General features: G+C 43.3%; 1 protein-coding gene across 1 annotated transcript; it reads left to right on the top strand.

The window, feature by feature from the left end:
• The first annotated feature begins 419 nt into the window (after positions 1-419).
• On the top strand, positions 420-12,219 carry LOC125509604 (isoamylase 3, chloroplastic). Its single transcript, XM_048674610.1, has 24 exons — positions 420-856; positions 973-1,030; positions 1,129-1,203; positions 1,474-1,631; positions 2,008-2,101; positions 3,164-3,400; positions 3,483-3,587; positions 3,795-3,899; positions 3,997-4,131; positions 4,225-4,311; positions 4,656-4,713; positions 5,308-5,371; positions 6,622-6,721; positions 7,253-7,353; positions 7,754-7,805; positions 8,364-8,426; positions 9,011-9,100; positions 9,199-9,271; positions 10,270-10,349; positions 10,439-10,543; positions 10,637-10,735; positions 10,986-11,047; positions 11,177-11,288; positions 11,604-12,219. The coding sequence occupies exons 1-24, from the start codon at positions 756-758 to the stop codon at positions 11,715-11,717; spliced, it is 2,328 nt and encodes a 775-aa protein (XP_048530567.1). The 5' UTR covers positions 420-755; the 3' UTR covers positions 11,718-12,219.
• The last annotated feature ends 4,467 nt before the right edge of the window (positions 12,220-16,686 follow it).

The raw sequence follows: 16,686 nt of genomic DNA, 5'->3' as shown, positions 1-16,686 counted from the left end.
GATGGAGTACACCAGTCAATTAAAATTGCTAAACGTACGTACAAAAGGAAAAAGGAATTAAATTAAGGCTAGCCGTTAGATTGATTTAGTGGGTCTAATCATGCGGTTGTAATTGATCCGTGTACATTTTATGGGTGTGTTTAGAGAAGCTTTTGTTTGCTTTTCTATAATAAGTACTCCCTCCGTCTGAAAATACTTGTCATCAAAATGGATTAAAAGGAATGTATCTAGAACTAATATACATCTAGATACATCACCTTTTATTCATTTTGATGACAAGTATTTCCGGACGGAGGGAGTAGTGTATATGTGGATAATTATTTTCAGATTTTTCGGTAAAGCACTCTTCTGTCCGTGAGTTCGACCGTTTCTCGTCTACTAGACCACCGGTAACTGTTGTATGGAAAGCACATGACGAGACGACACCACACGTCGGGGCCGGAAGGGAGGGAAGGTCCTCCGTCCACTCCACTTCCCTATCCGCCGCCCCCGCCCCGCGCATGCGACACCACGTGTCCACCACCCATCTCCGTCGCCCCCGCGCCCCCATTCCTCCGCGCGCCCTCCCCGAGGTGAGATCACCGCATCCTTCTCCTCCTGCTCCGACTTGCGCTCCCCATCGCCGCTCCACTCCCTCGACCTCGAGAGCCGCGAGCCGCGAGCTGCCCCATGACCGTGTCCACGAGCCCCTATAACTAAGCCCCGGCCCCGAGCCAAATCCCTCCCGCTACCCGGCCCACCACCCCCGCATTTGGATGGATTCGGCGGCCTCTACAAATCGCTCCCCGCTGCGCCCCGCCGCCGCCGCCACCGCGCGCCGAAGCAGCAGCTCCGTCCCCCCCGCGCTTCCGAACCGGTGGGTTTTTTCCCTCTCTCTTCGCGAGACCTCGTTTCGCCGCGCTGCATTTTGTTGCTTTCCTGCCGTGCGGCCGCGCTGAACGATGCATGTGTTTGGTCGTGGTTCCCGTGCAGTGTGGCAGCGAGCAGGCTTGGGGTCGCGCCCGGGTGCGGAGGAGGGCAATTCGGAAAGGCAGGTGTCTCGATTTCGTACTTTTGTTTTTCGCGGCGTGCATCCATTCCTCTGCTCTAATTGGTGGATTGATCAGAGCGGATTTTGTCGTGGTGCAGGCACAGCGATTTAGGTCCGTGCGGAGTACCTCGGTGGGAGCTCAGACTGGTAATGCTGGGAGAATTGTGACCGAGGTATCGCCCCACACTCAAGTGTTCATGCCCCGTATGGTTGTATAGTACACTGTATTTGTTCGTCGATCCATTTAGCTACCAGTGTACTGAACTGTTTGTTTGATATACATTCATGGTCATTTGGCATGTCGTGAGCTATCATCCTGGTAAAACTTCACGCTAAGCGAATATGTTTGTATTCATTAACTGTATGATGCTGCGTATTCTTATTCCTCATTCTGTACCATGTTATTTTTGCTAAAGTGTATGTTCATTCTGCAACACCGCCAGGAAAGGGAAAGCGCAATGGCGGGTACCGAAGTGCCCTTGAAATATTCTTCCGGCAAAGCATCCCCTCTAGGAGTGTCGCAGGTTGAAAGTGGTCTCAACTTCGCGATTTTCTCTCAAAATGCTTCTTCTGTCACCCTCTGCATCAAGCTTCCTGAGAGGTACAGACAACCTTTCCTAAATTGTGTGGTTTTGTTGCTTTCAGTGTCACTTAAGTTAAACTGTTTTTGCCTTTTAGGCCAGGACTCGTGAATCCTGGTTTTCCGCAAAACAAGTTGTTCATAAAGCCAAAACACATCCTTACGTTGCACTTTGATCAACTGTTTGTGTATGTTGCAGATCGTGCACAAAACGATGTTTATTTGTTTCCCAGGTTGCCATTTTGCATTTTGTTAGTTGATCTGGGGTGTTGGCCTGGTTGAAATAACCTTTTGCTGATCAGCATTGTGCTTTAGCTTGTTCATCTCGCATTCTCTTTCCAATGAAATATGATTCGTCTCATCGTCTCATCGTCTGACATACTGGATTGCCCTGCAGAGGAACCAAGGATGAAGAAAGTGAAAAAGTTGTGGAGTTTGCTTTAGATTGCCAGAAGAACAAAACTGGAGATATATGGCATGTGTCGGTGGAGGTATTGTTATGAAGCTTTGATGTTATCTGTACCTTCGAAGATAAGGCATTATTCTTTTCAGTATTGACAACTTGGTGTGGCTGACATTTATGGAACAAGAATCCCATCATTCGTCTCATGTGTATCTGTATTGCATATTCTTCAAAACAAGATTTAATTTTATGAGAATCATATATTTTGAAAGCACTGGTCTTATCACGTAACTCATTCATAAAGGGAAACAAAATGCACTACTGAGTAGTGTAGCCTCATAACTTTGGCTATCTCACTGTGTCACTTCTAGCATGACTGCAAGGATTTTTGTGGTTTCTGGATGAAATCGGGGAGAAAAACCCTTCAATAAAAAATCTTCAATTCCAACACCGGGACACCATGAGCTAGCAAGATAGCGCCTTCAAGAAGGGGAATGATGTCGTGACGTCGTCGCCATCCGATCCGGAGAACCGGACCTAGGGTTTCCCCTCATACTCGAAGGGGTGCACGGACAAAGGCCATGGCAGCGCCTCCAAGAAGGGAAACGACCTGCATCGGCAAACCGAGCATGGATTTCGCCTGGCCTAGTCCAAGCAATCTCAAAGCCGCCAAATCAGGATCCAAAGATGTCGGAGACAACCTGCATGTCGACCACTACCTCTGATGGGGGTGGGGCTGCACATGTTGCCGACGAAAAACGCGAGCTTTGGAACCGACATGGCGTGTAGGCGGACGGGGTCGGAGAGGCAGCGGGGTAGAGAGCCTATGCAGATGGAAGGATGGCCGCCGGCCGCCGGCAATCCGGAGCCGGAAGGGAACGCAGATTCGTACCGCCGGAGGCGGAGCCACCAGAACGCCGGCGAACATCTATATTTTTTGGTCTTGGCTGAAAAACATATCCTTATGTTCTTTACAATATTTATTGTTGGGAGGAGAAATCCTTATGTTCTCTTTTGGTCTTGGCTGAAAACACATCCTTATGTTCTTTACAATATTTATTGTTAGGAGGAGAAATCTGTGCCTATTTTGCTCCTATGTATTTTCCCATGCATATATGCTGAATGAAGCCTTCTATAACTGTACTTTCAGGGGTTGCCCACTTCTGGAGTTCTTTACGGATATCGTGTTAATGGTCCTCAAGGATGGGAACAAGGCCATAGGTTTGATAGCAACATTATTCTTCTTGACCCTTACGCGAAACTAGTTTCTGGTCGAAATTACTTTGGGGTTGATAACGGGAAGCCCAGCCAGCCTTTTGGAACATATGATTTTGATAGCTCTCCTTTTGACTGGGGTGCTGATTACCAGCTTCCAAATTTGCCTGAGGTACTAGAATCATTTCATAGAATAAATGCAGAAAGCATCCCAAACATGAAGTTCACTGCTTTTCTTATGTTCTTTAATCTAGACAGATCTAGTTATATATGAAATGAACGTTCGCGCTTTCACTGCGGATGAGTCAAGTGGGCTTGATGCAGCTGTTCGCGGAAGCTACCTAGGATTCATCGACAAAGTAAGTTTTAATTTCTTCTTATTGTGTGGCTTGTGACAACAATTATTTGTTTGGTCCTTACTGGAAGTTATTAGCGAAATAAATATATTCCGACTATTATTTTAGTGATCTAGTTTTGGGAACCTGATATGCATATTAGCTTTCAGTGTTCAAGGCTTCAAGCCTATTGTTTAATGACTTATGCATGCAATAGTTGCGGTTTTGTAGATCCCGCATTTGCTTGAACTCGGAGTTAATGCAGTGGAGTTGCTACCTGTTTTTGAGTTTGATGAGCTGGAGTTGAAGAGGTACCCTAACCCAAGGGACCACATGGTAAAAATTCCGATATGCCACTTTGTGCATGATGTCATCATTATGGTTCATCAGTGGAATCAATTGTGGAATGACTTTTCATCTTCTCAATTGGAAGGTCAATACATGGGGTTATTCTACAATCAATTTTTTTGCTCCCATGACCCGCTATGCAAGTGCTGGTGGTGGACCATTGGCTGCTTCCAGAGAGCTCAAGCAGATGGTCAAGGCATTGCATAAAGCTGGTATAGAGGTATTGACATCCAGTAGATATGGCAACCTATTGTAGCATTCTTATTCATCCCACATGATAACATGTGTTTAGTGGTATCATCATTTTGTGTAGGTTATTCTGGATGTCGTTTACAACCATACAAATGAAGCAGATGACGCTAATCCTTATGTTACTTCTTTTCGTGGCATCGACAACAAGGTGATTTATCTATTTGAGTTATAGCCGACGAAGGCACCTATCTGCTTGTCACTCTATCTTTTCTTAGTTCTAATGTGTAGGTTGTGTTTTGTTCCGGGTTGAAGAGGACTAGGTTAGAATCGGAATAGGGCTGCTTAACTCAGAATTTGTGTATGGGTTTGCTCACTCCACCCTTTTGACCTGTTATTTTATAATGGGTCAGACAGTCACTGGTCTTAGAAGGCTAAGTAAAATTTGTGACCAGGTTAAGTTAATCTGTTCTAAATCCCAATGTGTTTAGAAGTGTACACCTGCTTCAGGTTTTACATGGATTTATACCAAAAACACTACTTTCATTCATGCAGGTTTATTACATGTTAGATCCGAAGAACAACTCTCAACTGCTGAACTTCTCGGGATGCGGTAAAACCATGATTCCTGAACTTCTGTTACTTGATTGTTTGTGACGTGCTTGTGATAGGTGAGCATGTTCTAGGGTGCTACCTGATGCTTTGTATGTTCTTTGTTGCTCCGGCTTTTAAGGATGTTAATGTATCTTGTTTTGCTGATCCGCTTACTAACCATGTACCTTGCTAATTTATCTTGCGATTGTGTGCTTCTAGGCAAATAAACTGCATATCTGGCCGCTACTTTGTTGTGATGTATTTCAAATGATAAACGTTGATTCAATCTATTTTTATTATCTTCGTCATGCCATCAGACTGAACCTTGCAGGCACGTTAGGTGCTATATTGACTGGTAGAAGGGTTAAGAGTGCTCACTTGGTCATTATTTGGCTGCAGCCACTATATTTCTCAACCCATGCATTGATGTGAGACTGCCACATTGCTACCTATAAGGAAACCTTGTTAAAAAAATATTGAAAGCCTGCTTAATTATCTGGTTGATATAACATTTAGATGGCTAGGTACTTAATGTTCTGGTACGTTTAAAATTTCAAGTAAGTGGAACTTGTGTCTACTCCTAAGTGTTAACAGTATACTTGGTTTAATCCAGGGAATACACTAAACTGCAACCATCCTGTGGTCATGGAACTCGTACTCGACAGCTTGAGACATTGGTATGCACGACTTGCATGTTGTTCTATACGTCAAGCAACTGCATTTTAGTTTATGCATATTTCTTTCTTCATGTTGATCCTCTCTTTAGTCTTCATTAATCAGTATAGTCAATGCTTCGATAGCACCTGTTTATACATGTGTTCCACTCTCACAATCAAGTGCTAACAAGTAAATACTCCTTCTGTCCCAAAATTCTTGTCTTAGATTTGTCTAGATACGGATATATCTAATACTAAAACTTGACTTGATACATCCGTATTTAGACAAATCTAAGACAAGAATTTTGGGACGGAGGGAGTAAATATGCATGTGGAATTGAACTGTCGGATCTATATGATCAAATCAAGATGATACTTATAGACTGAAATTACTGAAAACTACCTCTATGTTGCAGTACACACTGCACACATTAATTCATAGCCATCAAATCATCTGGGTTGTGACACGTTATAGTTGATGAGGTCACTTGACTTCTTCAGTTAATATACGGGGAGGCCTGGCCTTCAGGCAATGGGAATGGATGACTCGAGTTGCTTGAGCAATTGATGCCAGCAACAAGTGCCAATGTCATAGCCTTTGAGCAAGAACTCACCCAACAAACGGTTCTTGCACACGAAACAAAAACATTGGCGGGGAAACTCCGGAACTCCCAATCCTAGGGTGACATGGAAGCTGTAACCATAGGAGGGGAGCGAAGCTCATGACTTCCATTTGTTCTTAAAAGAGGTGGGTTTCTGCTTCTATACCCACTCACACCAGCGAAGTGAATAGGAGCCAGTTCGATCGGAACAGGCTAGACCAAAAAAATGTGTGACCTGTCTAACCCACACTGAGTTTCTGGTTGGACCGGTTGCTTGCTGTGCCTCCAGACTGAGCCTTGCTTGCCAATCATTCTTGTTCCCTCACTCCTTAGTACACATGGTGTAGAAGCATCAGGTAGCAACCAATTCTCATGGGAGTCTAGGTGGGTGACTCTTGTGCTTTGTGAGTGGACCGACTAAGTATTTTCAACCTTGAACGAGTGATGTCGCTAGGGATCTCCTTATCAAAGTATTGTATGCACTGACAAATCCTATATTAAATGTATTAGTGCAAGGCAGCCAAAGGATCAAGAAAAATGCACTGTTGTAGTTCATTCATATCTTGATACAAAATTCAGACCAAGTATTTTCTTATGATCTCTTTTTTCAAAGAATTCATCATATTTTAAGTATGTTTTCTTATTTGCATGGCTATTTGATGCTTCAAGGGTTACGGAGTATCACATAGATGGGTTTCGGTTTGACCTTGCAAGTGTCCTTTGCCGTGGACCAGATGGCAGTCCTCTTGATGCTCCTCCACTCATCAGGGTAATTTTATAGTTGCAGAACTGTAGTGTTTAACTTCAAATCAGAGATACAATTTTCCTCTTTTTAGTCAAATGAAGTTCATTGATATCATAAAAACACAAGACATAAGTTCTTAGATTAACTATTGTCCATATCTTACTATGGTTGATCAGATACAAATTGTGACCTAATGAATTCACATGAACCAATGTCACCTTGAAATTTATGGACTTCACAACATTGTATGCTGTATTTGCTTTGTCTTTCTCAGTTGTTGAACTATTTGTCGGGCAGATATTTAGTTCAATCATGCAAAATTTCATCATCAGATATTCAGCTCTTCATTAATGAAGTAGATTTAGAGGAACCTGAGGGTCCTATGAATGTGTGACCTTTTGAATGTCCCCTTACATTTATGAAATTGCAAATGATATATCACACCTTCTCAAGACTGCAATGTTCATCTGATAGCCTGCATTAGTGTTTTTGTAGAATTATCAGCCTATGATGTTTGTTGTTATTTTGTTTCATTGTTTATTTTTCTGGTCACAGGAAATTGCCAAAGATTCTGTGTTATCTCGATGCAAGATAATTGCTGAACCTTGGGATTGTGGAGGTCTTTATCTAGTAGGGCGTTTCCCTAATTGGGACAGGTAATTTTGCACTATGTGTATTGAAATTACTGGATATGTATATTTTTCTTACTTCTGTTTCCTCTTTAGCACTAAACTATTTTCACACTGCGATGATAGTGTAGCACAAAGAGTTGTTGTTTTTCTAACATAGCTGATGTAATGCTCTGATGATCATTTATAAATTACCCCCTCCGTCCCATAATATAAGAGCATTTTTAACATTAGTGCAGTGTCAAAAAAGCTCTTATATTATGGGACGGAGGGAGTACTTAACAACTGTACTCCTTTTCATATGGTGGTCCCTTTTGTTGCCTAAAGTTGTTGCCGGTAATTTCAAATATATGAAGACCTGAATATGTTTCAATGTTGTTGGTGAATATTGCCAATATTTCTAAGATATAATCAAATGCTCTTGTAGGTGGGCTGAATGGAATGGAAAGTACAGAGACGATCTTCGAAGGTTCATCAAGGTACTGTTTGCTAAATCCCGATCCTGATCTTTACCATTCTCCAAAATCCCGATTGTTTCCGTATATTCTTAAGACAGATCATTAGATGGCTTTGTTCATGACCTTTTTGTCGTGGCGAAAATAAGTATCCTCTTACATTTATATTGACAAAAACCAAGTTATAGATATAAAACTCAGAAAGATAAAAAAAGGCCAGAAGCCCAGAACAGAGAGAAAGATTACCACAGAAGAATATAGAATTTTCAAGAATGTATGAGGCTCCTTGGCCTGTTCAAATTTACTGACCCAATTTTCCATGGACTGCTGTTGCTTCCACTCGCTCATGCTTTCCATAGCATAATGTCTTTGAATCAATCATAACTAAATCATCAAAGACCTACAAAACCAAGATATTTCCTTTTTAGCATCAGTGGATTTTGATAACGTTTGATCTGAATTTAGAGTGCACTTCTGCAAAAGAGTTTGTCCTGATTAATTTCTTTGTTATATTTCCAATTTTATTTCTGCAAGCACTCATGAATGATTGAATGCCGCTAATCATTTCGAGGGTTTTTGCAGGGTGACCCTGGTATGAAGGGGGTGTTGGCAACTCGTGTGTCTGGATCTGCTGATCTCTACCAGGTATTTTGTTCAGATGCGCTCTTTCCCTGCCTGCCTTTTTATCCATCAGTTGAAGATTTTCCTTGCTTGGTTATATCATCACTATACATAATTTCTTTTGGAGCCCTGTTTCTTGATGTTTTGTAGTAATTTTTAAAGTATTTGTAAATCCCTAAGCTAAATACAGGAAACACACATTTATGTGTGTGTTTGCGAAAAAGAAATTCCTGAGCTTAAGCCTTCATTGTTGTTGAAAGTTGAAACTATACACTTGCTATTTCCATAGTGTCATCAGGGTGCAGCTTATGCTATTAACATATGCAACCTCCAAATTTATTTTGTATGCAATTCTAATTGCACTGTTTTCAATGCTCATTCTGATTAATTCCTCCAAGATCCACTCAAATGCTAAACGGTATTGCCTGTACTCTGAATATTGTTGGAGATGTCATTTCGAAATTTAAACCAGTTCTCTATGTATGGAGGTGCTAGGAGCCTCTTGTGAATAAGCTTTGAGACTTCTTTTTATGTGGAAGATTTAGGATTACATAGTTCAAAACAGGATGACGTGTAAAATCAAGTTTTGATGTGATATTGATTGGCAGGTGAACCAGCGGAAGCCTCATCATGGTGTGAACTTTATAATAGCACATGATGGGTTCACCTTATGTGACCTTGTTTCATACAACTTAAAGGTAACTTGAGTATACCAAAACACTATAAAGTTAAGGTCCTTCTATACAAGTACTGGTATCTATGTTAATATGGTTTCTGTTCGACCAAAATTATATAGCACAACGACGCTAATGGAGAAGGTGGACGTGATGGATGCAATGATAATTTTAGCTGGAACTGTGGTGTTGAAGGTACCATCATTACTCATTATCATGCGTTGCTCTTCACATTGAAATTAGCAGCTGAAAAGAGAGTTTTTTTCTTTTCTTCGAGCAAGCAAGGAGCTCTGCCTTTTCATATATAAGAAGAGAATTGGCTAGTTAGGAAGGAAAAGTGGCTGAAAACCGATACAACGAGCCATACAAACACACCGGCCCTGAGGCTGCGCCCCCAACTGGCCGACTACTCTGCCACCCAAGTGACCCTAGTCGACACCCTACCACACGACCCGGAGTCGCCCTCTCCGGCTTACAAACATCAGCACCACAGCACACGGGCCCCGAGGCCGCGCACCCAATGGGTCGACGACTCAACCACCCAAGCAGCTAGAGGAGACACCCAACCACACAGAGGCGATCTCCAGAGCCGCCGTTCTTAAGATATTTGACTGAAGTATAGTATTGCACAACAAGGAGAACACAAAATGCTCTTTTAGTTTAAAATTAATTTTGTAGTATGCTTGACACTTGACAGAACTCATGCATAGTCTTAGTACTGGAGCTTTTGTATCACGATTAGACCAAATACAACTATGTCGCCTCCAAAGCGGAGTAGCCCAATTCTGCCCTTCTTTGCGGAGTTGGATTCTCTCTTCTTGTGATGGGCATCGTGTTCTGTCCGTTTGTGTGGATGGCATCTAGGCCAGGGTTGGTTTGGTGATGTTTGTTGTAATGCCTGTCTTGCGACCGTTGGTTGTGGTCTTGTCTTGAGTGGTAGGTTGCTTCAGCGTAGTCTTAGGCTTCTACGGTTACTACTCTTTTTATATCAATGCATCGAAATGCAAGCTTTCTGTTTTCTTGGAAAAAATACAACCATGGATGGTTATCATATTTTGGAGGGAACATTAGTTGAGTTTGTTTCACTTAACGCCATCATGTTATGTAAATATTGATATATTCGATGCTTGTTTTTGAAAGATTTGACATATTAACTGTTGGTAACAACCTATTTTGGTCTTGTTGCCAAACAGGAGAAACAAATGATTCAAATGTATTAGCTCTGCGTTCGAGACAAATGAAGAACTTCCATGTGGCATTAATGATTTCTCAAGTAATTATTGTTGATCACTCCACAGTTGGTCTTTTACGTGGTATTGCATAATGTAAAAATTGCTAATTGTGTACATTTTTTTGTAACAGGGCACCCCGATGATGTTGATGGGAGATGAATATGGTCATACACGTTATGGAAACAATAATAGCTATGGACATGATACCTGCATAAATAATTTCCAGTGGGGACAGGTTACATATTATTTTGGTTTTCCATTCAAAATGTGTTATGGATGTGCCACATCTATATGCTAACTTGTTTCCCCCCGTGTCCGTGTGATACAGTTGGCGGAAAGAAGATATGGCCATTTCAGGTTTTTCTCAGAGATGATTAAGTTTCGTCAGAACCACCCAATACTGAAACGGGACAGGTTTCTCAGTAAAGTATGTTCAAATTCTTAGTGTTCTTCTTGCAGTTGACTGGCGTATTGAAAATAAACATTTCTTCCTTTACTGAAATATGGTTATTAGTTTCTGTCGAGTATTTGCTAAGTATGTGATCTCCCTGGTCTCTTATTGTGCATTGCATGTTAGAAACGACAATTCCTAGCTTTTGTAGGATGCAAGTATGCAACTCTTGGTTTGATTTTTCTTCCAAAGATTTTCATTGCATTCTGATCTTTCTTGATTGTAGAATGATGTCACTTGGCACGAGGATTGTTGGGATAACCTGGAAAGCAAATTCTTGGCATTCACGTAAGGAAGTTTGGCTTTCAGTTTTGATCGTGTAATTCATTCTGACCATATGATAGTATTGTTGTAATTTGGTTGCAATGGCCAATGGGTTCTTGTCTTCTCAACTGTTTTGTTTGGCAATTAATGTAGGATACACGACCATAATTCTGGTGGAGATATCTATTTGGCATTCAATGCCCATGACTATTCTGTGGATGCTGTGATTCCCCCAGCCCCTCAACATAAACACTGGAACCGTGTGGTATGCATACTTTCTGGTCTTGCTAACTTTTGTAACTCGGTGGTCTTACTGTCTAGTTCCTCCCGTGCTACTACATCTATTGCCTGGATAAATCTACTGATTTTTTCCACAATGTTTTCCGAGAAAGATGCAATTTTCTGGAAGCAAGTGGCTTAGTTCTGAACTTGCTACTCCCTTCGATCCATATTAATTGACGCTGCTATAGTATAATGTTGTACTAACTTTGTACTAGAGCAGCGTCAATTAATATGGATCGGAGGGAGTACAAGTTTAATGGATAATTAGCCTGAAACTGCTATTGTGTCCTTATTGCAGGTGGATACCAACCTGGAATCACCAAACGATATTGCACCGGAAGGGGTGCCACTTACTGGATCAGGGTATAGAATTGCTCCATTCTCTTCCATCTTGCTCAAGGCAAGCCCATAGATTGGAGTAGACAAGCCAGAGTCTGAAGGAAGCATGAGAATAATGTCAGTTTCGACTCATTTTGGTGACTTGTCGGTTGGTTAAAACAGTATGCTGATCTTACCCTCCGAGCCCTAGACAACGCCTGCTGCAAAGCGTGACAAACTCTTGAGCTGGGAGTCGGGCGCATCTCTGTGAAATCGATCGACGGAAGCTACAGTTGCAACTGGTATATAGAACTTTGTCTAATAATGGCACACTTTGTTTCCACTGTTCCACATGTAAGTAGACTGAAGTTGCTAGTCATTTAGCTGAGGATAAGAAGTCTCGAGGGAATCTAGTCCATAGCTATTGTTCTTTCATTCTTCAAATGCCCAGCGAATGGCTACCAAGCTCTTTGTTCCTATAATAATGTGGCACGGAATGCCCTCGTTTGCAACTTAATTTGTGCCTTTGTGACAATATAACATTCTAGAATAAAGATACGAGGGGTGCATTTGCCTTGAAAGGCCCCATTGCAATATCTTGAGCATGGAGCCATGAGGCATGATGCTAGAAGTTGATGGTAAGTTCTGGTATTTTCATTTCATCAATTCTCTGAACTAACATACTGCCCCAAGTTCTTGCCTGTAGCCACCTGTAGCGATTGCGACCACGCCGTGCTGGTGCCATGCTCATCGCGCACTGGACCGACGGCGATGGCGGTTGGCATGCAGGAGATTTCTACATGTGCGGCATGAGAAATGCTACAGCTTCCCCAACAGGGATCGCCGGGCAGGGCTGGGGCCGCTGCTTGAACCGGGGCATGTGATGGAGTTCCCGTGTCCATCTCACCTGAAGGCCACCAATGTGGCCAGCCAGCTCCTCCCATCACAGCCAGGTAATCCTCAATCATTGGCGACCACCTAACTAACCTCCCATCAGGCTCCAGACACGAGGAAATACAACGAAATGAAGCTAGGTGAGTGACCTTTAGACGAGCGAATCACCGGCGAACTTAGCTGTCCTGTTATTAGGGGGGGGGGGGGGGGGGGGGTCCTGATCCTGAGGCTGTGGGGGCATGCTTTGCAAGCAGCGGCTGTCTTTCTGATTTGGCTCGTGCTATTGTTTTTTCTGATGGCGGACCCACCACCTCTTGATTAACCCAACGGGTGGTGGAATTTTGAAATTGTCTGGGAAAAATTCCCAATCATTTTGTCGACGACCCATTCAGTCTATGATTATGTCAAGCTGGTTTAGGCACCCCCTTTCTTCCGAACAATGAAGGCCTTCTTCCAACCGACTGCTGAACGGAATCTCCCGAACACAGCGCAGGAATTGGTAAGAAAACTATGCCCACTTTTACCTTTTGGTTTTAGGCAATGCCCACTTTTACCTGATGTAGCATGAGATTTGCTATCCATTTGTCAGAGCCAATGCCTTCGTAAACACTTTGATGAGCGGCCAAGCAAAATGCCTAGCTGCGCACTGATCTTTTATGACATCTACCATAAGCTCCGTGGCCCACGCGGCATCTCCGGTTTTTATACAACTGTGCAGCACTACATGCTTCGTGGGCATGCAACAAGGCCATGGGAGACGACACCTCGACGACTTTTTATCACAGTGCCCAGCAGAGTTCGCGGCCGTCACGTAGCGGCCTTGGCACCCACGTAGTCGTCGATTTCATTTCACTCGGAAGACGGTGGTTGTCTTCGCTTGGTTGGTACGTCGGCGTCACGTAGCTCTGTACCACACCGCGGCTGGCTGCGGCTGGCCGACCGGCCGGAATCTTCCACCCTGGCCACAGCCCGTTTTCCATGGACCTGACGAGGCTTTGATCGAACCAACGGACTTGTTTTTGGCAAGTTTGCTCTTGTTAAATGGGATCGGATCAGATGTCATTCGGTGGATAATATTCCGGGCAGGATCGGGATGTTTGTTGGCAACTCACGGCCTAGAACAATGGAAATATGGGTTTGTTTATCATCGTTCAGAAGGTCAATAATATTCGTTGGTCGTGTACATTTTTAGATACAGAGATTGGTTGGCACATTTCTCTATCTTTTTTATTACATAAAAAATGGAGTTAAGGAAGTTAGCGTCTCTACCATACCTTCCTCCAACCTCCTCCTCCTCCGCCGGGGGATGCCATGAGCAAAGATCTTGCGACGGATGGCGGTGGTAGGGCTCTTGTTGATCTCCCTTCATGGTGGTTGCCCGTTAGAGGATGTCTCACGGTGGATTATGGCATGGAAGCCAGGGCGGTGGCACCAATGGGTAGTCGCAGGGGCATCGAGGGCGGAGTGGCGACCCCTTCATAGCGTGTCATCGGATGATGCCAAATCTAGATGCACATTGACGCAATCGTCGGGAATAAGTCTGCCTTCATTGGTTGGATCAAGTGATGTTAGATTTTGTGCGCCAAGCCAAAAGACTCGATATGGTCTTTATCGGCTAGACTTGGTAACGACATTGCTCTTACGTCATCTCCTTGATGGCGTTATCTTCGGTTTTTGGAGGTGATCTCTAGATGAAAACTCGTGTTCTTGCCTTTACTGGCTTGTTCTGACATCGTTGTCATATACGCGTTGCATTTTCCTTGTCTAGGAAAAAGTCAGCTTTACTTAGGCTAAGTTTGGTATTGTGGTGGTTTATGATAACCTTGTGTTGCCTAATCTGTTTTTGCCTATTCGAGCGTGTGTTTGAACCACTTTTGTCTACTTTTGTGACTAATTTTACATAGTAATTATGAAATTGTCCTAAAAACACAGTTCGGCAATCACAAATTATGCCTTAAAAAGGAGGCACAATGATTCAAGTATTCAACAGATTTGTTGCATGTTTGAAATGAGTTTCTTATAATTAGATAGTGACTCCAGTTTAGTAAGGAATGAAACATGAGTTTCGAAAAAGTTACTATGAAAATCATAAATTAACTTGGTCTTGAAAGTAAGTTTTTAGGGACCATCCATCATTGCGACCAGTCCATATTTCCATTGAACTCTTGCTTTCAGGCAGGGGCTTCTTTTTGTCGGTTTGATTCAGAGCTGCATGTCTACCCATATAATCACACTCTTCCACATGGTTGTTAGGAACGAGACAAGTGCAATCGTGTGTATCTTCTGTCCAAAGAATATGAACGTTGGAGGAGTGGAGCGTTGGGTTTTGGAAGGGCTCGGTTTAGGTTGGAAATCTTTGGATTTATCTTATGGAACAAGGTGGACATTTTGAGAAGGAAAGGAACGGCACATTAGGTTTTGGAAAGATTTGGCACGTTAGGTATACCCTATGGACCAAATGGAGCAATGTGAACGTGTGGAGCTTTAGGTTTTGAGAAAGGTTTGGGTTATGCTGTACACCATTGTCCTCCCAAGTAAACCTATTTTTCGTAGGGGACCAAGAACTTTATCTCCTTCTAGCTAACATAACAGGCAGGAGACCAAAACTTGCAAGCCAAACAATGTGCATGAAGAACACATGGAAGAGATAGCTTGATAGTAGCAATTTCTCTTGTTTTTCCAACCGTCTGTGTTAGTGTGATTTCTTTCTCGTTTCGTTCTGTCGTAAACCCAAAATTTTGATGGAGAAACACTGATAGCAACCCAATCATCTACCAACGGCCCTATATAGAATTGGTGAGGACAACGTGCGCTCCATTGATCAGCACCAAACCAATCATTTCATTCCGAAGGTATTAATTATGTAGGCAACTAATCTTAGCTGGTTGATGCTATCATCAAATGATCAAAACAAGGAGCTCTATTTTATGTCTATTTTTCTAGAAAGATGTTCTTCTTATAAGTGCCCCACGATGCGCGCGTGCACACATACACAATGTACAACCTCTTGTTAGTTTTGTAAGTTTTATTTACTAAGCAGAAAAAAAAGATGTATATCAGGCAACGACGTACATCACGAAATGACGAGACAGTGTGGGCTATCGATCTTTCGGTGAGAAAGATGACGATGTTTGATGATTTGACACTAGCACATTCGGTCCGATCGTACAGGAAGAACCACGCACGTAAATCAGTAAACCATCTTGGAATGAGTGGTCACATTCGCTCGATGGTTATTTTCCCCCCCCTTACCTCAACTTTTTTTTTTGAGGATACCCTTACCTCAACTAAACATTGCAAAGTCACAGGTGTTTACTTTCACAGGTTGATGGGCTGAACCTGTTGGAATTTTGCTAGTAGGCCTTTGGCCCAAAGCCCAACTAAAATTCTGAAATTCTCTTGGCCCATTCATGCACACATGTGAATGGAGTGAGTGAGGTTAAAGTTTAGTCCCATCCCAGAAGTTGAGAGAGAGTTGCACCTTTTTATAAGGTGAGCTCTTCTACCACTTGTATGAGCATGAGGAGAGGAGACCTACACGCGCGCTCCACCTCCTCGCTCGCCTCGCCACGCCTCGTCACGACGCGACGTGGGTTGCGGGATTGAGCCGAGCCGAGGACAGAGCTATGCACGTTGTCTATATTTTTGCTGCATGGGAAAATTAATGAGTTATTAATTGATAATTAACGGACGCGTTAATTACTGAACCGTTTCCGATTCTTTTGGATCGTGACGACTCGGACGTGGGGTTTACTCCCACGACCTACCCGACCCGCACTATATAGTCAGGCAGACGTCTACCCTAGCCGCCGCCGCTTCGTATGGTTTCTCACCACCGTTCCAGATCATTGCGCCGCCAAGCAAGTCTTCTCCATCCCTCCTTCCGGCATGCACCGCGAGAAGGGACAGCAGGCCTCCGGAACCCCGCCTCTCGTGATCCTGTACGGGAGAGGGGCGATCAGGTTTTTGGGGAGCGCACTCGCGCGACTGCTGGCAGCGACGACTTCGCGAACGACGACTTCTTCCCCGACCTCGTCAACCTCGTCCTCGACGACATGGGCGACAACGTCAACGCCGGCGGTGCTGCACCCGCTGCACCGTATGTGATTCTATCCTTCCTGTTCGAGATCGTGGTAGAATTCATGCTTCTAGTATGTGCCCTAGATGTG

This window comes from Triticum urartu, chromosome 5 (assembly GCF_003073215.2).
Source record: "Triticum urartu cultivar G1812 chromosome 5, Tu2.1, whole genome shotgun sequence".
Lineage (NCBI taxonomy): Eukaryota > Viridiplantae > Streptophyta > Magnoliopsida > Poales > Poaceae > Triticum > Triticum urartu.
Note: the sequence above shows the minus strand (reverse complement) of the source record. Positions and strands in the feature narration are given on the sequence as shown.

Coding starts and splice junctions, on each gene's coding strand:
- LOC125509604 (XM_048674610.1), top strand. CDS start 756: ATGGATTCGGCGGCCTCTACAAATCGCTCCCCGCTGCGCCCCGCCGCC. Junction 3,588..3,794: donor ACCTAGGATTCATCGACAAA/GTAAGTTTTAAT, acceptor GCGGTTTTGTAG/ATCCCGCATTTGCTTGAACT. Junction 11,048..11,176: donor AGCAAATTCTTGGCATTCAC/GTAAGGAAGTTT, acceptor CAATTAATGTAG/GATACACGACCATAATTCTG.